Raw genomic sequence first — 25,015 nt, forward strand, 5'->3', positions numbered from 1 at the left:
ACAGAACAAGTGTCCATCCTTCTCTGGAGCTGTTTTATTCTTGTGAATCAGCAGTTTACTCTGCAAGGTTTCCAGGAATAAAAACCTTTTCTTTGCAATGTGATTTTTCAACAACAGGTAAGAAGAGAGTGACAGTTTTCATGCCTGCTCCTGGCATTGTAAGCTGTGACTGTTCCCCAGGCAGTGCACCCCTTCAGCAGAGACCACCTGTAGCCATGCCAGAAGGGAACTGGAGCTGTTCCCTTGAACAGCTGCATTTCTCCAGTCCCAGTGTTTCCTAGAGTGTTTCAAATGTCACATTTTCCCCCACTGGAAGATAGTTTGTTTTATACATAAGACTACTTAATCTTGAATAGGGGAAAAATAGCACTAAGCAATTAAAATAAAACCCAAACAACCAAAAAAAAACCCCACCAGAAAATAATAAATGGATGTAAATTGAAAAAATTACTTGTGCATAATGCTTTCCTTTACACTGTCATGGGTAGAGGATATATTCATATGAACTGTGCCATGTTCCTTCTGCAGCAAGGTGCTGTCTTACAGCTGGGCTAGCACAATTCCTGTGCCATGCTCATCTCTGCTGCACTAGTGCTGGGGCAGCTATTGCAGCCCCCAGCAGGGCAGGGATTGTGACAGCTCTCACAGGCTGCTCTTGATGTGGATACACTGATGCTTACAGTGTTCCTTCTTATGTCCTATGAATGTAGTGTTAATGTTTCTTCTTCCACTAATTGTGCTAATTTTGGTTTTGCCCATCAGTGGGGAGAACTCGTCTGTTTTGCACTATGGCCATGCTGGAGCCCCAAATGATAAGACTATTGAAGATGGAGACTTATGGTAAGTAAAGAGTTAGAGCTTGTTTGATATTTTTGTTTCACTACTGCTGTTTCCATACAGGAATTGTGGAAAAAAGATGACTGCATACTGATAAAAAGTCTAAATCTTTAAAATAGAAGATAGCTTTGCATGCCGAATTATTCTGGTTTCTTCCAAAGGTCCTGTACACCTGCATCTCCAGTTGAAAGGGGGAAGGAGATATTGTTTCAAACACTTCTGGACCAGAGGCACTTAGTTTAGGAAATTACTGTACTCTAAGTACAAAGGCAGCTGCAAAATTCGTGATTTGAGTTTGCTCTTGGACCTCAGATTCGAACCTCAGGTGCAAACCTCAGCTCTGGTGGAGGGGTGGAGGATCACAAGAGTGTTGGCTGCTTTGAGAGAATTGCATCAAATTGCAGAATGGATTAGAGCTTACAAATGCTTGTGTGCACACAGACACCCTGACAAGAAAGCACAGATTAGAATATTCGAAGAGATCAAATTCGGTTCAGGTCAGGGAAGGGAGCTTCCAGTTCTGTGTTGTGCCAAAAATTTCCTATAAAGATTTACTTACAGCTGCAAATGCCGTAAGATTTTCTCTTTGTGTACTACAGGTCCACATGCTTTGCAGTATCACTGCAGGTAAAAGCAGAGTGAATGGAAGCACCAAAAACATTCCCATCAATTGAAAGACAGACCTTTTTGCCTGTTGTGTAATAGATCAGATCATAACTTTCATACTTTACCTCCAAAGATATGGGTCAAAAAGCCTTTGTTTATAAGAATGCAGAACTAGTTTTGGAGAAGTTAATCACTGACATTCAGTGGAGGAATTGTATTGGATTACCTTTGTAGCCTGTGCAGGAAGATTGCAGGTATGTATTTTCACAGTGAAATGTGAATGTATGAAGGAAAGCAAATTAGTATTGTCATCGATAAGCTCAAAACCTATTATGGAAAACAAATTGAATCTCAGAAGTTAAAAAATATGCCTTGTTGGCTAAAGTTCCAGGCACATCTTCAGGTGCTGCACAGTGAACTTATGGAATTACAGATAGATAATTTCTTTATAATACTGTAAAAACTTTTTTTAAAGCTTCTTGTACAATAGTTTATGTGTTATCTTCATCTATGGTTAATAGCTTACTAAACCCATCAAATAATGAAGTTAATTTATTGCAGGGCAATAGTTTTGATTTATGATTACGTTGTGTTTGAGTAGATAATATGCTATGAGCATTTTTTGATCAGGAAGGGCATACCAACATAAAAGTGTACCAGCTGTGTCTTTCAATTAAATTTAAAAAAGAAGGTGTGTAGCATACAGGAAATCTCAGCATATATTACTGAGAAGATATGTCACAGTGCATTATGGTATCCCATATTTAAAACTGAGGTCTTTAAATGGTGAGGCAGACCTCAGGGTGGAGGGTATGTGTAGGAATCTTTCACTTACAGTCTCCAAGGACAGTTTAGTGGATGGCTGTAGTCCTTCTTAAACCACAGGAGCTCATACAAGACTCTTTGCAATCCCTTATTTTCTGCAGTACTGGAAAAGTCTTTAAAATATGTTTGGGTTTTATCAGCCTCAGGTATCTGAGTGTCAGGAAACCATAGCCTACCAAATACATTGATCACTTCAGCGTTTCAAAACTGCTGAGCAGCACCTCTGCCTCAACCAAGAGAGCAAGGTTTGGCAGAGTCTGGAATGACCTCCTGCCCACACGGTGCAGTGGCACCATCCTCGGGGTGGGAAGGTTTCAGGTGCAGGTAGTGTCAGCAAAGGCCAGGCTCCAGCCACTGCCCTGCCTCTCCCACTGGCTGATACTCACAGAGCAAACTCTGCTCCACACTGGCTTCTTAGTATTTATCTCAAGGGAGAATAAAAGAATAATAAGAAAAAGTGATTTAATTTCTGTAAAGACAATTTAAAAACGCACTCGTTTTCCACAGTTAAAAATAGTGTTTCAGAAAAAGTCTTGAGGTGTAGCATACATGAGCAGCATACAAATTCAGCCAAGGCACTACCTGAGTGGTTTCACTGTGCCTTTACAAATGTCTGATTTGGGTGTAGAAGGGGTGTGTGTGTGCATACAGAAGAGGCATTAAAATGACACTGTGCTGATTTGTCTGGGTATATTAGCATTTATATATTGGCTTTCAATTAAGCTTTTTAATAGCTATGGGGAGCCCTCTGTTGGATAGTCTTAGGAAGCCCTGAACATGGGGAAAACTAGACTTTATTTTTGGTGAAAAAGAGGTAACAGTATTTTAAGGGTTATTTCTGTTTCCTCTGGCGTTTTGGCATAACATTAATTTAACTATTCATAGGGTTGTATATAATAGAATTGGGAGAGTGGGTATTTGGTATGATTTTTAATAAATTATTCAGTAGCATTTCGTAGCTTTTTCTCAACATTACTTAGTGGATATGAATAACATTCATGGGTTTTGCAGAAATGTTCTGCTCAGTTTTTTAATGTACAAAGCAGTGCAGTGCAGTAAGTATCATAAATAAGTCGACTAAACACCTGAATATTAGAAAAAATACATTTGGAAGACTAAGGCTTTGCTTCTGTGAAATGCTTGAGTGCATGCATTGTTTGCTCTTTTAAAACTATAAGTAACAAGGATTTAGTTGCATCAAAAGATCATAGGCCAAAATACTTGTGCTATTGCTTTTTTATATCTTTTTTAAAGGCTGTTACTCTGACTTCTTTGTCAAAAGCTGTGGCAGATTTAGAAAAGCCTGGCTTTATGATGGTCTTTTTTTTATTTTTTAAATTAACCTATATCAAGTAGGTTTATGGCTTCTCTAAGATACTGGTATGGAATTGCATCCCTGATGCTGCATCATAATCCACACTTTATAGGTACAGCTTATGCACTAAAAGATCCCAGTGCAAAACAAAGGACTATCAAGGGAATTTCTGACACTTCTTTTTAATTCACACTGTCTTGCTAAGCAGGGCTATTCTTTTCAATCTGTTAAATATTGAAATAGCTATCTAACACAAAGCACTGTGATTGACTGAGAAAGAAATCAGTATTTTTAGGGAAGTTTAGGTATTCAGGATACAGATATTTAACTGGTATGGATATTAAAAGCAAATACTACAATAGCAGCAGTGTTTTGTATAAATGATTCATGTACTATGACATTCTGTGATGAACATTGAAATTATCAATTTGCTTTAAACCAAGCACTTTCCCCCTAAGCAGGTGTCTGTTTTCTCTGTGGTTGGAAAGGTCATCCAGATAAATGGGTAGGCTGAGTCACCATTGTAAGCAATTGGTCTTTTTACTCAGTATTAGCTTTAAATAAAATCTTCTATTTGGAATGTTGCAAATCACAGCTTGCAGTAGTGATGTATGGCCAGGCTGTTCACAAATACTGATTTTCTTTTGTCATCTTAAAGCTCTGACAGCTTGGATTGGAACTGATCCCTGGACTGAGGTTCACTGCATCCTCTCCAGGTATTGCATTAGTAATTGGATGCCAAGGCCCCTTCTGTTTCTGTGCTAAGGCTGTAACTGCAGTTGGTAGAAGGGAAGTGGAGTCATAAGCTAAAGTACTTGTTGTAGTTTGCAATCTCCTGCCTTGCACACAAGAGGCTTCCAGCATTTTGGAAAACCAAAGGTCTTTCAGAGTTTGGTGAGGAGTAGAATGAAATTAAAAGCTGCTACTCAAGAAGACAATAACCCAAATAAATTGAAGGAGTAGAGATTTGAGTCCTTTAGGCACAAATCAAGAGCAAAGGTGCACATGGGACTCCTGCTCATCAAAGGGCAGCCCCCACTGGCTCATTCTTCTGGACAAGTGTCTCATGAGCAGTTTTGCTTTTGTTCACACTGCAGAAAGATAGTGGTTCAAAAGTTAGAGGGAGGTGGAAACTGGTTTCAGTTCTGCTAAACTGATCTCTGACTTTGGCTGGAAGTTATGACTTGACCTGGGAAACAATATCCAGAACAAGTTCAGTAAGAGCCAGCGTGCTTCTATGAAAAGTGTTTTGTCTCAACAAATCAGCATCTGCCATCTGGAAAATGAAAGCTTCCTTAAAAATAATAGAAGAAAATTGCTTTTTATCCTTCCTTCTGCCTGCTGCTCTTGCCCTGCCAATGCTGCAGTGTGGAGTTACACCATGGCTGGGGGGAGAGGGGAAGGCCATAAAAGCCACGTGCAGCAGAGGAAGGGGCAAGGCAAACGTCTCTGCTCACCTCTGTGGTCTGCTGGTTTGTTCTGGAAACCATCAGAGATGTGACCCTGAAGTGTATACTTTATGTTTTGATTTGAGAAGTTTTGGAGTAAAATTGTAGTTTATTGCATTTGATTTGCAGCCTGGTGGCTCGTGCAGCCTGACTTTGTGGGTTCCTGGCATTGCCGTGTGCCAAACACGTGGCAGGAGTTGATTGTTCTGTTGCAGTTGATCAACAGGACTCCTGCAATGTTTGGCAGTAGAAAAATGCTTCTTTGATCTTAAAATTAATGTTGATTCTTCATTATGAGGTTTACACTTAAATAATAGAAAAGTAAGAAAATCAGCCTGACCCCAGGTGTAACTGAAATAGACACAGCTCTCACCTGAGGTGCTGTTCTGCAGGTGTCATGAGTTGCAGGTCTTGGTATTTTTATGGCATCTGACAAATGTACCTCAGTGAAAATTCAGCACTTTGTAAACAGCTCTCATTGGCAGGTTCACTGACCATCAAGCACTTAATGACATTTTTGGGGGTTAGTAGGTCCATTTTGGCTTTGCAAAATAATTTTCTATTTTACTGGGGAAAAAAAAAAGCGTTTTTAATGTTTAGAAATATCCTCCAAAGTCACAAAGTTAATGAGCAGCAGACCCTGAGGCTGTGCAGGGTCTGCTCCACACCCCAAGGAGCTCAGGCACTCACCTGGGCCAGGGCCTGCTGCAGCACTGGCAGCTGGGAGGGGACACTGGTCCTCACTGGAGCCAGGGCCAGAGGGTCATTTATTGAGAGGGCTTGGGTGGAAGCATAAATAAGGAGAGTACAACCAGCATCAACTGCTTGGGAAATGCAGCAGATGTAAGAGAAAATCCGTTAACCTTGTATTCACAGTGGGGCAACCTATTATTTATAAAATAAAACTGGAAGTTTTAGAAGTTTAAATAGAAGCAGGATGGATCATTGGATGATGTCTTTCATTTTATTTGACTGTTTCTTTTAACACTCATGTAATTGCTCAATGATTACTTATTTTATTGAAATAATTCATTGATTTCAATGACAGCAGAGTTACATTATCCTTGGTGAAACAATGTCTCTCACTGCTGTTCCCATAACTGCCATCACTGCTGTGGATGATAGGAAAACAAGTTTTACCTGGAAATAGTTTTATTGCAATCAGGTATCAGAAAGCTTTGCTAGTGTCACAAAACCAAACACATCTGTGATAAAAGTACAATCTTAGCATAATGTTAAATGATTTAAATGTGTCTTGGCTATACCAACAACCACAGTTATTTGCTGAGTCAAATGATAGACCTGGGGATATGGAAAACTGTCTAGTATTGCAAAAAGCCTTTATCTGAATAGTTTAACTCTGAGGCATATTTTTGTTTCTACTTCTTTCCTTAATATCCCAGTGCAAATTTAAATCATCAGAATAATACTGACAGCAGGGGGCACTAAAGTAAGAGCTGTGGAAAGAAGTGAGCTTTGCCCAAGTTTTCACATTGGTAACATCCTGTACTTGCCAGAGCATACACTCAGCTCCTTCTGGGAGCACTGCCTTTACATGTATGTGTTCTGTTGTCAAACTTGGGTTTGTCTCCTTCCATTTGTCATTTGTATGTAGCTTTTGGTGTTTTGTTTTTGTTATTACCTGTGGTGCTCTCAAAAGATCCTTCTAGCACCTCTCCTATTGTCATTTCAGAAGCTTTGTTTGTCACAGGGATTTCTTCCTGGCTGCAAGTACAGGTAGTTGTGAAAGGTTGTTCTGGATGAAGCAGAGAGGGAAGATGTTGAATGTTTGGGGTTTTTTATTTTTAATGACTGAAAAGGGACAAAGGACAGCTTTCAGGCTCCGTGCAGTGGCTGGTCACTCCAAGGAGGGTGAAGAAGGAGAGGGTTAGGTTGGGTTTTAGGGCAAGGTTCTGCTCCCCCAGAGGGTGCTGGCACTGCCCAGGCTCCCCAGGAATGCACAGGGGGATTGCTGGGGGGCTGCAGGGACAGGGGCTGGGTGATCCTGATGGGTCACTTCCAAATCAGCCTATTCTGTGATTCTGGGAAGAATATCACAAAAGAAAATTGCTTCTTGCAAAAGCTAGCCAGAATCAGTTGTTCATGGTTAATCCTTCTATTAGCTAAAATAAAAGTTACTTTGCTGATTTTAATTCTTTGACCTCAAAGCATAATAGATAGTTTTCTGTAATCAAAAGATTTGTCAATTAATGTATAATCTATGTGCATTTATCTTTTATATATGCACACACTACACATGTGCAGTATACATACTGCATTGAAATTATATCCACATATTTATTGTAATATTATACAGTCTTATTTGTAGAAAATGCACTATCTTTGAATGCATGAGTAAGTATAAGACTTTCTGTGAGTACTGAGTGGTTGTCATTTATTTTAGGAAAATATTGGAAATTTTTCAATAAGTCAAGAAAAGATTTAGGTGAGCTTGAAATAGGTATACGAGAAAAGATGATCAAAGTTTGCTGTATCTGTTTTCCAAACTCTTTTTTGGAAATATCAGTATTTTGTCGAGTTTTACGATACTAACATCAACCCAGAACCAAAACTCATTTGTCCAGGTGGGGGCAATGTTGCATTTAAAACGCAGGAACTGTCTCTTTTCCATCACATAATAGAAGTCCTTCCTTTTCCAACCCAAGTTCTTCAGTGTCTGCTGTTAAAACCATCTATCCTACGGTACAAAATTTTGTATTTATTACTTCTTGAAAGCACTGCTTGTAAGATCTCAGGATGTTAATGTGTCAGATGTAAATGCTCAACTATTTTACGTGGGTGAGACTAGTATTTTCATTTGGCCTTGTGCACTTTTATGAATTTTGAAGTTCAGTGCTGTAATATGCAAAAATTATGGTTAGCTTTAACTTTTCAGTCTGCAGTTTTGAAACAGCTTGTTTGTAGTAATGGTTTTGTTTCTAATAATAATACAAAGTACATTGCTACTACTTACTGGTTGATTGCAAAATTAACTGGCTATCCATTTCTGAAATAATTCCTTTGGCTTGATTCCTCTCGTTTGATTAATATTTAGTGTTTTCATCAAGTGTAGGTATTTTTCATTTTGTTCTACCTAGGGACTATATTAATTTTATGCTAATTCAGAAAAATTGAAGTGGATTAAAAATAGAGAAATGTATTTGCTAGAATTAACAATAATTTTGCTGTAATTGAATGTGTTCTGTTAGTACTGGTTAATTCAGACTGTGAGGTTGCTTAGTGTCAGAAGTGTATAAGCCTTTTCACCAAAGATCACTAAGTATTAGTAGTGTGTTTGCTGTAACAAATTTCAGCTTTCCTTAAAGTGCTATATTATGGTCTGCCTTGCAAATTTCTGCTGTCTATAATGTATGTGAAATGTCTTTTTAATTGTTAACTGTGAGTTTTATCTGTCATTGTTTTAGTGTAGCATTCCTAGCATATTCTGAAAAAAACTGGCTGTTGTTGGAGTTGTAATCTACTTTTTGTGGTGGTCTTTAACACAAATACACATGAAATGTGATAGAAGTACTCTTGATGGATGTTGCCTGTGTTGGATAGAAATCAGTAGTCAAATCTTTCTCAGTGGTGTGGGGAACTCAGCTGGGTAGGTCAAAATACAATTTTAGTGGGAGTCTGCCTGGCTCTTAAACCACTGTAGGGCTCAGAGGGAAGGTCCAGTTAGTCCCCAACACAACTTCTGTGTGCTCCCCCTGAACCAGATGCAATTCCCAGTCCTTGTATTCAGGTCAGTGTTAGGTCTCTTGTGTCTGTCCAGAGAATCTCTTGTTGCCCCAGAGCAGAGGCAGAGTGTGGCAGAGCCCCAGGAGGAGTTCTGCTGCTCCACACTGGGGCTGAGCCCACTGAGGTGCTCAGGGCAGGAGTATTTCTAATTGCAGAATGCAGTGCTGTACTTCCACCTCAGGCTCTGCTCTGAAGAATGGGTATTTCTTTCAAATAGGAAAGAAATGTTCTTACAGGCTAAATAACACGCTTGGCTGGGGAGCAAGCAGCCTCCTTTTTGGAAATACTAGTTGCTACCTTCACTACTGTGCACTTGGCTTGAACTTTTGGACATGTCCATGGAAAGGCTTGCAGTTGTCTTCTCAGGGTTTTTTCATTCAGTTGTCAGCTTCTGTAGAGTATTCTAAAACTCCTGTCTGTTGTGTTCCATTTGAGAACTGATAATTTGGAGGTTCCTTGAACAATCAACAAAAAAAACAGAAGCTGTCAAAAAAACTAAGTGACACTGGCCCAGTTTTCATCATGGAAAGACATTGGAACCACATGAGCATGGACATACACACGTAAGAAAACATGACAATATTTACAGTAAAGTCATCAAGTAAGGCCTGACCCTTCACCTGTTCAGTTGATCTGCAATGGTTGTTTGTCAAGGCTGGACAATGCAGGTCAGTGTCCAGAAACAGCTGCTGAAAGCTAAGCCTTGTAGTTCTGAATGTCAGCACCCAAGAATCGTGGCCTGTATTGGAACTGTCAAACTTGTACAATTCAGTTTCAGTACCTTCCACTTCTCAGGAGACATCTAGAAATGGGCAGGTTTAGTCAGCTGCAGAAGTTTTAGTAACTTGCAAAGGCAGCTGTAGTGTTTTTACCCTGTGCAGGTGAGACATTCTGGTGAGGAGCCAGTGAGGTTTGCTGGTGTCATGTTGAATGGGAAGTACTCAGCTGCCAATACAGGTTTCTCCCTGAATGCACCCCTCTCTTCCCTGCAGCTCTGACTTCCTTGCTCCTTGTTTGAGCAAGTCAGCTGCAGCCCCAGATACTGCCTTTCCAATGGGGAGGCTCCTCATGGATGGAAACTGGCCAAAACTTGGGGGTTGCTGCCATCTCTGCTGACTTTTCACTAAACTGTCTCTGCTAAAGAGAGTACTGCTAAAGAGAATTAGTTGAGAGACTTACTAAATAGGTCTCTTAAAAATGGCTAATAATTAGGGTAGTAAAGACAGAAAAAAGAAATCACCCATTCAGCTAAAAGACAAGTCAAATAGGGAACCCTTTCATCAGAGCTTCCCCTGAGTGTGCTCCTGGTCTCTGGCACACTGTCATCATGGATCTGGCTGAGCTTTTCAGCTGCCTTCTGCATCTTGTGGAACCCTCATTGCTGCCACCTCCTTCACCCAATCCAGCACTACTGGCATGGTGTTCCCAGTACTTGTTATTTGTGTGCAGCACAGAAACATCCCTCTGCTTTAGCTGAAACACTGAGAATGGCACTTGGGGGCCAATTTATCTGTGAACAAGCCAATCAGAAGGTTTCTTGGCTCTTTGCTCTGGGCAAACTTAACATTTTTAAGAAGGCATTAATGCAAACTGCATGGGGGTAGAAGAGGGCTTATATTTGATCATGGAAATTGATTATTTTAGCACAGAAGCTTAAGGATCTTGTCATAGATTTCTGCAAAAGATAAAATGCTGCAAGCAAGGGACTCCTTCTTAGCCTGTGTATGAAAATAGCAATCTTACTAGTATATGTGGGTGTTTACTGAACCAGCTCTTATGTGCAGCTCATTTGGTAGACTCAGTGAGATTTAGATTTTGTATCTTATGGGCGGAATGGATCTGAAGGTCTGCTTGGGACAAATCATTGTAAGAGAGGACACTCCTACACACTCCCACAGACTATTGTTGGTTTTCTCTCAGTGTCAGGGCTGAAGCAGCAGAGCAGGGGCACAGCTCCCTGCCAGGGGTACAGCAGCCATCACCACACTGCTGCTCTGATCCTGTGAGCCAGAGTCCTGTATCTGTGACAGTGAGGGGAAACCCTGAGCAGTGCAGGCACCAGCACCTGGTGAACCTTTTGTGTTTGGTTGCTTTCTTTTCTTTTTTCTTTTTTAATCCAGCCAGCCCAAACTTTTGTATAGTCTTGCTACATCCACTGAAGTGTCTGTAGTTGGAATTGTAGAGATACAGGCAGGCAATCCTCTCTCCTTCAAAATTCGATGTAGAGAGAGGTATTTATTTTTATCACACTCTATCTGAGCAAAGCTTAGTTAGTGGTGGATATTGTCGTCTTCTGTGAGAAAAGTTTGAGACAAGCCTCCCATTATCTTTGAGACAGTTTGGGAAAGCCTGTGAAGTGAGACAGTGGTACAAGAGGTACAACAAGTGTGGGACCACATGGTTACCTAACTTGCAGCTGGGTGGAGAGTAGTCATGCAGCTGTAACTGCATTTACCTGTGTGACTACAGCCTCTTCTTTTGAGCAGGAGCCTTAAACAAAAACTTGATTTCTTGTGAATACCCAGAATCAAATTTCCTATGCACAAAGTGTTCTTGAATACTTTTTAAAGGTTATTTTTGACTCTATGGGTGCTGATGACAAAAAGCTGGCTTTAAACCAGTGAGCCAAGCTGGCTTCAAGACAGAGCCAGTACAAGTTCCTTGTCTGCCATGTCAGATGGAAGCTGGTAACAGCAAGGCTTCTCTTAGAAAACCTCTTCCTGAGAATGGTAGGACTATGCTGTCCCAATTCTCTCTTGGGGTTTGTGATGTTATCTTACCCACTATTGCTTTTTTAATTGATAACTCTTGGCTAGTCAAGATGGAAGTGTATGAAAAAGTATGTGTCACTTATCTCTCTGTGTTCTTCCTTGTGATATCATTTACAATAACTCATTCTTGTGGTCTCCTATAAAAACACCCTATTTCCAAATCAGTTGGCCTGTTTCCAAAATGTATCTCATAGAAATGCTGATACCTAGTTCCCCTAAGCCTGAAATTGCCTTAGAAGTGTTTAACCAAACAAACGGTGGATTTTGTCAGTGTGTGGATACTTAAGGGTTTAATTGCTGTATCAAGTGTAAAGCACAGAGTGCGCTCTGTGGACTTAGAGCAGAGTATGCTGAGATCACACAGTGTAGATCTCCAGCTGGGGATGACTTGCTTTGATGGCAGTAAGAGCAGGATAAGAATGTGGGGACCTTTATCCCTGCTGTCCTGAGACTGGCTGGCACGAGCTCATCTGTGTGGCTGCTCATAGATGTGCTGGTTAATAATGGCTCAAACCCTTAAAACCTCAGTACATGTTGCTGAGTAAAGTGCTTCAGTATTCACACCTGTTTAACCTGAGATGTGAGGAGGGCACGGTAAGATAGTGCAATGTCAGTTTTCTAATTGCTGTTCTTGCAAACCCACCCAGGGGAAGGGAAGGCTTTGTCCTGAGAGCAGACCCTGTGGAGGATGAGGGGTGCAGGTGGGTGATGCTCAGTATGAGTGTCAGGGTGCATTGCATAAGGACACCCACCTGGCTTTCACCCCAGTCATTGCTCTGCCACATTAACAGCTGCTGAAGAGTAATTATTCTATAACTATCGTGAGGAGATGCAGTTCTGAGTGTACAGATCAAGCAGATCTCTAGAGCAGGAAGGTGACAGCTTTATGCATTAGCTCGTGGGAGTAGATGTAGGCTTCCCGAAAAATGCCTGCGAGAGCTTGTCTTTGGGTTGGGTTGGTGGTTGGATCATAACAATTCATACACATGGCTCAGATATCCCAAATAAAGTATTGCTTCCCATTGTGATATTGGCCATAATTTGCTTCATTGCCTGGCAGTTTCAAATTATTTGACAATAAAAGTGTCAGCAAGCCTATAAAAGTAAAACACATGCTTAAAGGAAGATGATGCTTTATTTTTGAAAAATGGCATACAGTGACTTTATGAAGAAAAGAACTATGACTCTTTATAGTCCACAGTGTTCAAATTTAAAGTGTTACACAAAGTGTTTCATGCTGCTTCACAGTCAAAGGTTAAGAAAGCTAAAATCAATATCAAAATGCATATTATTTTTCTTGGCTTGAAAGCAAAAAATGTAACTATAAATCTGCATTTTGTGGTGCCAATATTCTGTGAAAGTAACGCAGCCATGTCTTACTCATCCATTTTGTTTCAGAGGGACAAGAGGGGAAAGGAACTTTTTTTGTGCATCCCATTGTGTTTCAGTTCCAGCATTGACTTAAAACCTGTATTCACTTTAAAATTGCCAGGACTTGAAAGATTTCCTCCAAACTTCCCTGCTGGGTTCCTGCATGGGGAGCAGAGCCCCAGTTGGGTTGTACATGGAAGAACTGCTGCAGGGACTTGCTGGGAAGGGCTGGGAGCTGCTCTGAGGAGAGGCATGTCCAGTCAAGCCTTTCTGCAAGGCTGTGGCATGTCACACACATTTCTTCTTCTTTTTGACTATGAAACTGGTTTATGTGCAAAATGATTTAAAGTTGTGGGTTTATATTTTTCCCTATGAAAGGAATTAAATGCTCCGAGTTATTTTTGATGGTGACTTATAAAGCAGGCAGAAGGCGCCTTCTATTCCACTGCTCTTGGCTAATGTTGGATTACTGGTACATGAGCAAGGCACTCTGTCAGTAGAGCAACTGGCAGGTTATCTGATTTTTCTTACACTTTGCATTGTTCAGTTTTAGTTAGTAATGTTTACAGTATTTTGCAATATGTTTTGTAGGAAAGATTATGCATGCACAAAGAACTGAGGCCTCCATTGGGAGAGCTATGCCCATACTTCCAAGAAGTTTGGACTATTTTTGCTATGCATCTCTTACTTATGGTGCAGCTTCCTAGTCATTCTAGAAAATAAATAGAAACAGTTGCATAGAATTTTCGTGGGGTGCTCAGGTCTTCTGACTGTTAAATCTGCTTTATACAACATCATGCAATTTTTACCCTAAAATGAAGGTGTTACTTTTGTTCACAACAAAATGATGCAAAGCAAGATTAGCTTTCTCTCAGAAAGTTTTGAAAGAGATTGAGCTGACCTTCTCAACTTCAAGCTAAATCAATGAACAGTTTGACATAAAAACCTAATGTCTCCTCTATTCACCATCCCTTTCAAGTGTCTCAGAAACCTGACAGCCTCAGACTTACCATCTCGTTGAAATCAGCAATTCACAATGGTGTTCTTGCTGAAAAAGGAGTGGTGAAAGGGTATTTTTAGAATGAAGTTTTTCACCATTCAGCAGAAAACTGAATTCACAGTTTTGTTATACAAAATATAATGTATATGCAACGTACATGTAACGATGACATACACAGTCTGCTAGATGTGGAGCACTTAATTTATCTAAAAGGGAAATCTGATAGGGTTTGGTGAATATTTATGATATTATTGCGTATGTTGATCTGTTTTAAACAGCTTTTAAGAGGTAAGCTACAGATCAAGGTGCCTATAAGGCCCATTTTCATTTCTGCATTTGGTTTGTTTATATTGCTGCTACGTTTGATAACAGTCAAAATAACATTAAGTGGTTGTTTCTCTGTTGACTCTTTTAAGACTGCACTATCGGACAGGTAATTTTGTACATGCAGTTGAGAACAAACTAGAATGCACTAATAGTATCTTTTTCACTAGCAATTAATCATCTAATTTCAGGGTAAAATAAATGTATTTTTTCCAAGGAACCTTCTTTTAGATTTTTTTTTCTGGTTAGTCAACAGGAAAAGATAGTAGCTGTCATACATTTTATTTGATATAAATATGCTTCACCATTTATTTTGCCTGGCAAGCAAATATATGAAACTGGGATCTTCTCAGGCTCCCATTATTTTCTCAGTATAACTACAATATTTGGGCTATTTCCATGTCTTGGGCAACATTTTAGCTAATGGATATGTTCCCAACTGAAGTTAAATGGAAGAGAATTCCTGATAAGAGCCAAAATATCTCCCAGATGTCCCATTTGGTTTGGATGCTTTCTCTCTGAAGCATACAGGCTGGATGGTGTGCTGTGATCTGTGGTGGAATTTGAAAGATCATCTTCCCTCATGTCTCCTCTTGTCTGGAAGCCAAGAGACCTGAACAAATGGTGCTTCCTAGCTTGTGAGCTTTGTTTTGGTGTACCATCAGCTTTGTGACTTTTTTTCCATTGCTCAGTTCTCCAATAACTCAAGAACTATTTACCAGCCACTGAGTGATGAATGGGTTTGAGAAAATGCTGCTAATTGTAAGGTTAAAGACATAGGTAAAATTCTGCCCTTGGTAAGTTCAGAATAACTACTCTGCAGGTAATATATACAATAAAATATAGCAACTTCCAGTAGATGTGTACGGGGAGTTCTGAAGTTGTTGGTCACAGCTTTACCTTCACCATGCTGAGTGGGCATTTACATTTGTAAATGCTACAGAGTTAGGCCACAGGACTGCTGCAGAACCCATCTTGAAACGTGATTTGTGACTTTGAAAGGCTCAGTCTGGGATGTGTTCAGAGATTTAGAACTGATCTGTTTCTTCTTGTTACATTACAGCATGTGGCAGCTTCTGTGATTCTTAGTTGCTGCAACTATTTTTCTGTATCTGTAGATTTTTTATGTGTACCTTCAGTTATTTTTAGAAGCAAGTCTAGCCATAAAATGAAAACTTAGGCAATGTTGATGGGGTTTCTGATTTTGAGATCTGGCCAGGCTGGTTTGCAATTTCTATGTTGGTGTCCAATCATGTTTTTTTCACCCTGTGGATCTGATGTTTGCTGCCTGTTTTGTGTCTTTTTTCAGCTAGCAACTTTCAGGATTAGCATTGCATATTTGAGTGAAGGAATGTGGTGTTTGCATTGGGCTGGTGTGTACACAGGTACCTTTGCAGTTCTCTCTGTAGCACTGTCCTGAGGAGTTTGCTCCTGTAGCTTTAAGCCTCGTGCAGCTGCAGCCACTGGGGCTGTTCCTGATGTTCCAGTCCTGCAAGTCTGTCTGCAGCTGAACCGTGCCCAGACTGGGGAGGCTCCAAAGACTGCAGGCAGGGCAGAGATTTGTTCATGGAGGAAATTGTCGAGTGGATTTTAAAAGTTCTTGGAGTAAATCTTCGTGAGCATGTGTCTGTGTGTGCAGTGCAGCAAGAAGAGTCCTAGCTCTGCTGAAATATTCTTTAGTTTTATCGTGATTGCTTTTGTTTACTCACTGTCCATTGCTTTCAGTAGCAGTTGTGTTGGAAATGATCAGCTACAGCAGAGTGTGATAGCACTTTTTGTGGTAGTTTATATTTATCCTTACCTTGTCACATATGCTGCTTGGGGACAGAGCTACGCTCCAGTTTTGCTAATTATTACTGTAATTGGGACTCAGTGGCAGAGAAGGGTGCCCCAGTGGAGTGCCCTGCCTTCTGCTTGTGCTGTCTGACTGATCCTGCTGTGAAAAAGCAGCAAGAGGAGGAAAACTCCAAGGTTTTCAAACACAGTGAAGGAAAATCATATTTCTTATGGTGATTAGACTCTCACAGTTGTTTGGGGTGGTTGGAAGAAGACTTAAATTCACAGATTTCAACTCTGACTCATTACCATAGAAATCGGGAGGTCACACAAATACCGTATCAAGATAAAAAAATTGTGCCTTCCTGTAATCAATATTTGATGAGCCAAGGGGGTTATTTGCTCAAGTGTTGTCTAGTCCACATGGTTATTTGGTTATTTACTGATTTCTGAGCCTGCTGAAGGCAGTGCAATACCTTATCAAGCAGGCTTGAGAAGCATGGTACTACAAATGTCTGACATGGTCCTCACAAGGGTATAGACTCCCATTTGCTGTTCCTGTAGATTGATTTCTGACAGCTCAGCAATCAGTGGTGAATCATTTATACATGTATAGAATAAATGCACTTCTCAAGGGGTAAGCCAGTTTTTTTGTCCCCTAAAAGAAAGCACTTCATAATTTCTTTCTTCTGTCTGTGATGCAGAAAGCTGTACCATGTGTACTTCTATGGTTGGATATTTCCATAATCCTTTAACATTCCATTAACATTTCATTGTTAAGTGGGATTCTGTTTTGGATGTTGGATGCTGTATGTGGTGCTAGCATTTCTCAGGACAGAAAAAAAGGACATGTTTTCTCTTCTGAGAAGAATTCCTAGAAACTGTAACTGAGGAGCTTAAAGTGGACTCTTCATTTGCTTTTTATCTTCCTTTCTGTGTTCTCTGCCCATTCCCATCCTGGACCATAAGGGTGTCCATTTAACCTATGTGGAATGCAGATACCCCTCTGCCAGGAGATTCCAAGGGACTGTCATCCCATTGTACTTAGAACAATGTTCAGGTAGTGATTATATTGGTGATCTACCAAAATGTCCATGGTTTTAAGTGCAGACCAAGAGAAGGGTCCGCTACCTTCTACTATATCTTTGGAGCTAAATTTTCATTTCTTTGCCCTGTGTTTCCTTTTCAGCCTGTTTGATATGGGAGGAGAATATTACTGCTATAGCTCTGACATCACCTGCACCTTCCCTGCCAATGGCAAGTTCACTGCTGACCAGAGGGCTATCTACGAGGCAGTGCTGAAGGCATCACGGGCTGTGATGAAAGCAATCAAGCCAGGTAAAACATCAGGGCCTGTCTGCAGGAGTTGAGAGCAGCATTCAGGCTGTCAAATCAATTATGTTTGCGTTTTTGAAAGTGTTGGAAGGGAGGGAACAAGATGATAAAATTAATTTCCATGGTTAAGCAGCTCCTAATCTATGGAGGTAGGATACACAACATTTTCCATACACTTTTAAAGACATGACATAGAAACAATTGTTAACACAATTAATAAGACACTTCAATCTATTTTCTTTTTTTTTTTAATTCCCTTCTTCTAAGGATGGCAGTTGTTACTCAGGTATGTCTTTACACAGAGAGCCATCTTTTCAGGAAGTTTATGCAAAATGCTGAAGTCAGAGTTCAAGTAAGAACATGTTGTTCTTCAATTTGTTTTAAGCATTTTCTATATTTTATGTGTAGACACAATAGAAATCTTCTGTTGAAAAAGGGGATGCAGTATGCATCTTTGGGAAGGATGATTAACCTTAAAAAGCCTTCAAAAGCATTGGCTATTGAGTACTTCACTGTATGCCTTTAAATTGGAGGCAAAGTGATTCAACAAATACACATTTTCATTTAAAACAACTGTCTGGCTTAATGAAAGCCTTATTTTTCTCCCATTCTGCTTTCAGGCCAGCAAATAAATATTTTAGAGCTAGCTGCTGCTGTGATTTTGTCACTGGCGAAGGTACTTGGGCATTTCTCAGTATTACTAATGGAACATCTTTGAGAAGAATGTACTCAATGCACAAAGCACACTTATCCTTTAAATGTGCTGTATTAGTCTTCAGTCGTCAGGCCTTGAGTGCCTGTGCTTCTGGATTGCCAGTCAGAACAGAAGCAATTTTCCTGTTATACAGGCTGGCAGCAGCACTGTTTATCTGGGCAGCTTGGAAGGGAGTGATGCCTTGAGTTTTAGCTTTCATATTATCCACATTCTGCACTGCATCAGTATATAACTCTGAACTTCATATAAAGTGTTAGCAGGTTCTCCTGACAATTTAGTCAGACAAAACAATCCTTTTCCAGCCCCAGAACCAAGGACACCACTGCAGCTTCAGCCCCAAAAAGTGTAAACAACAGGGAATTGAGGAGAGCAGTCTGGGAGGATGGGACTGCAGAACCTGGAGCTGTAATTGTACAATTAACCCCAATATGTAAATGGATCAAAACTTATAAAAATGTGAAAACGTGTGATCTGTTGTTCGTCTTGGGTGGAGTCACAGCTAGGATCTTGTACTGCCCAAGGTGAATCTTTTGAAAACCTTTTTAATAAATATCTACTTTATTCCTTTAACACTGCCCAGCCTCTCTTCTAGGCAGCCTCTCAAGGCATCAGGAGAAATAACACTCGATGCTTAAATGCAAAATGAGACTAGATATTTTGTTATTTTAATAACAATATGCATTCTTCATCATCTGCTCTTCCTCCCCTGAAGACTCATCCCTATTCCTCTTCACAGTTTGTGTTGCATTTCAGTGTCATCTTTAATTTCAGATAACATTTTTAGCAATATTTTATGCTAAGCTGCAGACCGGCTTCAGAATTTGAGAGCTAATATGATGCTGTGCTCAGGATGGTGTAGAGAATTTTTCCGTTTGCTGAACACTTTATTTACTGTGTCAGAAAATAAGGACATACTAAGCTGAGTATTTCTGAGAAGTAGTTGCAAAGGTTTTTTACTACTTTGGGAGCTTGAGATCCACAGATAGACAAATCATTCTTAATCTCTGGCAGAAAAAGGGACTGAACTTTCTGTTCATATTGTTGTCTTGCTTGTTTGGAAGAACACTGCAAATGCATTTCCACTCTTCATAAGACTAGTAATCATGAATTTTGTATCAACATAAAATGGTCTGTGAACTGGTTCATTAGTTTCATTCCTTTTGTATGCAATGAAATGCAACCTGGACTCTTGAATTACAGATCCAGTTAAGAGTCTAGTAAGTTTTTAAGATCTCCTGGAAGACCAGCATTCTGAAAAAGAAGAAATGGAAAGGCTGACCATTATGGCATGGTTAGTATCAGATACTTGTCAGGCTGCTGAGAAACCCCAGAGCCCCTCAAGGGGCTGATGCCCATGGATGCATTGTCAGTGCTGTCCAGAGGGAGAGGTTTCAGGGAGAGAGGCTGCAGCCTCCTTAAACAAACCTGATTTGTGAGCTCCTTGACTAAATCACCAGGATCTGCTCCTGGGGGAGCCAGGTACTGTCGCAGACAGCAGTGGGAAATGATGATGTGAATTCACAAGTGTCTCTCCTCCCTGTAATACTTGGGGTCTCCAAAAGAAGAGGCAGAGGAGTGTGCAGGATTAGAGGCACTAAATTTAAAATCCAGAGCCATCACATTTTAGTGAGATTTTCTGGATTACAGAGCCTATGTTAATTTTGCTGTTATTTTGCTCCCAGAGTTCCCGAGATGAAAGGCAGCCAAGTGAGTGGTCAGGTGGCAGGAGCCATTCCTGGAGCAGGCTGAGCAGAGTGGGCACAGCACAGTCAGCAGCTGTAGGAAATGGTTTTGTCTCCTGCTGCACAACTGGGGCTTTAATTGTGCCTTGTGGCACAGGGTCACAGGGCACATCTAGTAGTTGTCATCAGGGTGTTAATGATTCCTGGGGTCTTTCTGACTCAAGATAGGGAGCAAGTACTTCAGGGAGAGTCACTGACCAAATACTGGGTTACATAACTGTGTTTATGGAAGGACACAGCTTGCTAGCAACCTTAAACATTCTGCCTGAGAGATTTGCATTTCTTTTTTCAGTTTGGCTCTCATATGAACCTAATTAACCTTTGAGTGCAGATACTTGCTGAGAGGTAATAGACTTCCTAATACATTCTCTTTATATTTCTATATACAAATAGTTGTTATAATTTTAAAAACACTCCAGAACATTTTATTTCATTCTAGATAAGCATTCATCTGACTACGTTCTGTGCATGGTCTGAATGTACAAACAGCTCTAATCATTTATATTGGTCTCCTTACCTTATAACTCCAAGAACAGAATTCCTTCTGCAAGGCAAATGATATATTCTGAAAGTTAAGAAACACTCTCTGTGGGATTACAGCCCAAGTTCAGTGCAGTTATCACAACTTCTGCCACAAACAAAATTTGTTAAAAGTAAAAGGGGAGGGACTGAGGGCTTACTCAGTCTTGCATAAGCAGCAATTTTGAAACCACTGAACATGGAGCACTGATGAAGACAGTGATGCTTGTCATTGAAGGGAAAGTCAAAATTAAGTGTGCTTGTGTGGCAGTGGGCTAATTGTCTTTCCTACAAAGTCAGGCCTATGATCCAAGATGTCAGAGAGGAATGTTGCATTTCTGCTTAGGGGATATTCTTAATTGTGTCAAGTCCATCTGCATTAAATTTCCTCTTCCACAGAACTAAAATACAGAGGCACATGTGCAGAATATTGACACTTTCATTTCCTCCAGTGGCTGAGGCATTGTCTGTTTCTTTCTCAGAACAGTGATTTGAGATAAAATTTGCTTTATAGAGATATGCTACATAGAAGGAATAGTTTTGAAAAGAGTGAAACTGTAAAGCCACATGTCTCAGAGTATTCCAGAAGTTAGTGTCCTAATTTGTCTCACTTCTGCATTCTTTATTAATATCATTGGATTTGCCAAAGGTTGAGGCACATTAAATGCAGTCCTGAAGCACATGTCCCAGTCTACTTTCATCTGAAATTAATTCAATTCATGCACTTCAAAATTCCACTGTGTAAACAAAAACACAGTAAGTGGGGACAGCCAAGAGATTTCACCTCCAAGGATGATTGGAATTAAATGTTCCTGTAGATACATTCATTGTTTCTCACTCTGCTGTCTTCATACAACCCATATAACAGTAAGAACTGAGCTAATGAGCAGCTATGCAGTAATTTAGTTTAACCTTTTGTTCTGTGCATGGCCTGGAGCTGTTTATTGCCTACTGTTGAAAACCTGCTCTGAATCCAAAATTATCAACGTCCTCACCAGTTTTTCTTAGAGTGCTCATCATAACAGCACACAGATGCTGGGCAGGCAAGTGGGTTTGCTCAGACTGCATCTCAATGATGTGCAAGTGTGCAGCAGTCCCCCTTCTGCAGGCAGGAGCCAACAGGCCAGAGAAGTTAATGTAAAAGCTATTGACTCATTTGGGATTCCAAGAGGGAAATTCATCAGCCTCAAGATCTTTTTGAGGAGAGTTGAACATTGCTCTTGCTCAAACCCCAGATCTTTTGACCTCTGTTACAGCTGTTCAGTGCCCAGCCTTTCTACAAATTACACTCCAGATTGTCAAGCCATACTCTGGTAAAATGAAAGAAAATGATTAATGAAAAAATGTAAAATAATTTTTTAAAAATCTCTGTGTTTGAAGCAAGTTGCTTAGCATCCTGCTGGGAACCTGGCTCTCGTGCAAGAAAGGTTGCTGATTACCAGAGGCAACTTTTAGGTGCATTTGCCATGCTTGCCTGCTTGTGAAGTCTCTTGGGCTTTTTCTTCATTGTTTTTAGCTTTTGTAACAGATGGAAGAGGAGTTATATAATGAACAGAAATCTTCAGTGGTTTCAGGAGCTGTGCTTGCCTTGGAGGTTGGAGTCTTCTGGAAACTGGGTAGCCCTAGAAGTAAATGAACTTGGAGCTTCCTGTGGATTTGCATCTTGTGGTTGGTGGGAAGCTTTGCTTGGTGTGGTGGAAGTTTTTCCACTGGTGCTTCTGAGGCTCTCCTCCATATCTTCAGTAACACATGAATGGTTGTTGCAGTTTTGCTGCATGAGGTCTTCTATCCTTTAGCCAGCTGCCTACATTGCAAAACATAGCCCTGGGTCTGCTCCTCTGGCAAGTGCCATTGAAATTTCTTTTACATTTTTTAAGATTTTACTGCAGGACTGGGATAGGCAGCATCATCAAAAGACCTAGGTACTATTGAAATCTGTGTAGAGGAGCAGATGTTCATGTAACTAAAGGACTGAACCATCACATGTCAGCACCAAGGGTCCAAGCAAAGCTCACACAGACAGTGTCAGTTGATATTGCTCAACTCCAGAGTCCTTGATGCTAGAACCATAAAATTACTGCTCTTAGTGTAGCTCTCCCCCACCCCCATAATTGCCCAGGCTTAAAAAAGCAAACTGTGGTGGAAAAAAAGGATTGTGTAGCACACCCTGAGTAGGCATGAGGCTGCAGAGTGCAGGGGTGAAGGTCTCAGCCCTGATGGCTGTAGCACCTCCAGTGGACACCTCATGGCAGCAGCTGAAAGCCTGAGCTGCAGCACTAGATTAGATCTTTTGTGAGCAAGAGGGGCATGTCTGTTAATAGTGGAAAGCTCTGGAGGATTAGAAAGGGCACATGTGCATGGTTCCCAAAACTGTCTCACTTCATTCTTTATCCTAGTTGTGTTAGATCCAATGTCAATGTGTTGGCTTTATTGTCCATGATTTGTAGCTGGTTACACCTGGGAGACTGCTATTGTTTGCTTTTTGGAATTAATATAAATCTCTTTGGAAAAGAAAGTGTGAAATAATTTGTTTTGCTCTAAGTCCCTCTCTGAAACGTCAAGAAACAATTTGTTGAAGAAACACGATCTAAATTTCAAGTTCACCCTACTCTGAGCCAGGGCTTGGTACCCTCCTGGTATCCCTCCTAAGCTGAGCCAGCCCATGCTGCTGTGACCCATGCACATGGAAATGCCAGTGGTGGATGCCAAGGAGATGCAGGTGAGGATCAGTGTAGTCAGCTGAGGCTCTGCCCAGGGCAGGTGGTGCTGCCAGCCCACAGGCAGGGCTGTGCTGGAGTCTCTGTGTGAAGTGCAGTCATTCCTAGCCCAGCCCTGGGCACCATTGTGGTGCTGTCAGTGATACATACGAGTCCAGGAGTGTTGGGGAAGTTTCTGTGGAGTGGCTCCTTTTTTGTTCTGCAGCAAATGACTGTGTGCAGCTTCTCAAGTGATTTCTGCTATTTATTGTTTGGGTTATTATCTTAAGCATTTAGAGAATATTAATAATTTTAGTTCTATAAATTTAATTCCTAGTTGATGAGGACGGTATGGTTGCTACATATAGAAAACTTCTATGTACAGTTTCTGTTTATAGAAACATTGAAGTTTCTGAAATGTGTTGCTACTGTGTTGAGAAGAAGTAAAAAGGAAGTGTGCCTATCTCTCAGCTTTGCAATTAGAACGATTTTGTATTAACGCACTAGAGCATAAACAGAGTCTTTAAGATTAATGAGCTAAATATTGGAGCAATCACATACTTTCCATCTTCATCCTTTTGCAATTGCATCCTGGGACCTCCAAGCATTACTCTCTGTCTTCTCTGTAGTCTAATGGAAAATCACAGGAGAAGGAGAAGGAAGGGAGCTACTTATGCTTAGCATTCCTGGTAATACTGCAAAAGCTATGTTTAAAAAAATCTTATTTTCAATCTTTTAAGTTATATACATTAATATTTGGGGTACAAGGAAGAAGGAATTAAAGCACCTCGCTTTGTAAGGTCTATTGTCCTAAATTCCAGTTTCAAAAAAGATCTCCTTGTCTAGCAAACTGCTCCCAAGGAACAATTGAGTAAGGCTAGGTTGGCAGTCACTCAAGTCCCTATCTCTACATTTTTATGATTTGAAAAGCTTGTGTATACAGAGTCCCCATTGAATCAAAATTGCATTCAGACATTAAGCTATGCAGCTGGGAATATTTGCTGATTGATGTTTGTTTGTTTCAATAAAATGAAAAATAAAAATTAGTTCCAAATATGCACAGAAGTTGTTGTTCATCACATCAGTTTATGTGCAGTGTGAATTCCTCCTTGGGATACTGACATTACCACAGGGTTTCCCTATAGAATTTGTATCTCTGCATTTTTCAAGTTGGAGCTCATTTTATATGCATATCCCCAAGTTGTGCATTTTGCTGTCCAAGACAGTGAGTATTGCCTTGCCTCTGGCCTTCAGGCTTTGCTTTTCCGATAAATGCTTTTGAGGAAGGTCTTGAAGAAAATCTCTGTACCAGGGCTCTGACAACACAAGATGGAGGTTTCTCCATGTTAGGGCTGGAAGGTTCCTTGTGTGTGGTTTTCCCAGAAATCCAGTTTCAGTTAAAGATGTGGGTTCTTTAAGCTCTTAAATGCTGTCTTCCAGGATCAAAGATCAGCCTTTGCAGATTTCATTGATGCCAGGATTGCCACATAATCTTTGTTCAGGAAAGTGCAGTCAAGTACACTTCAAGTACAGTCAAAAGTATTTCAGGCAAAGAAGTAGACCTACATGCCAAGCAAATGAAAGATCCTTTTATTAATCATGTAGATACCATTTGATCCTCAGAGTCTACAAGAAGTGGCTCCTCTTTTTTGCTGTAGATGCTAAATAAATTCAAAAGACTCAGGTGTTTTGAGATAGAGAGGCCAAGCAGAGTTCAGAAGGGTCTCTAGCTGATGGTCCCTCCTCTGTCTTTGCTCCAGGTGCCTCACTGGGTCAAATCTTGCATTTTGCAGTTGAGAATAGGTGTTTGAAGTGTTTCTCTAATGTTAGGAGCGACCCTTCCAGTCTGTCGTTTCTTTGTCATGTTCAGACGATTTTGAAATGAGCAGTTTGAGATACAGAATGATTCAGAGGGGGCCCCTTGTGTAGCTCTGGCTCTGAGGACTTCCTTTGAACACCAGGAGAAGCAATCCTTGGGAGTTCTCTGGGGT

The 25,015-nt window shown here is 40.5% G+C and overlaps 1 protein-coding gene across 3 annotated transcripts in view; it reads left to right on the forward strand.

The window, feature by feature from the left end:
• The window catches only part of PEPD (peptidase D), a 144,971-nt gene that overhangs the window by 82,018 nt on the left and 37,938 nt on the right, over window positions 1-25,015 (forward strand). For all 3 annotated transcript variants that reach the window (XM_088171820.1, XM_088171819.1, XM_014881912.2), the window contains 2 exons: window positions 763-840; window positions 17,207-17,355. In XM_088171820.1, the coding sequence (XP_088027946.1) occupies window positions 763-840; window positions 17,207-17,355 (227 nt within the window). The remainder of the gene's footprint in view (window positions 1-762; window positions 841-17,206; window positions 17,356-25,015) is intronic.

The sequence above is a fragment of the Sturnus vulgaris genome, chromosome 12 (genome assembly GCF_052056855.1).
Source record: "Sturnus vulgaris isolate bStuVul1 chromosome 12, bStuVul1.hap1, whole genome shotgun sequence".
NCBI lineage: Eukaryota > Metazoa > Chordata > Aves > Passeriformes > Sturnidae > Sturnus > Sturnus vulgaris.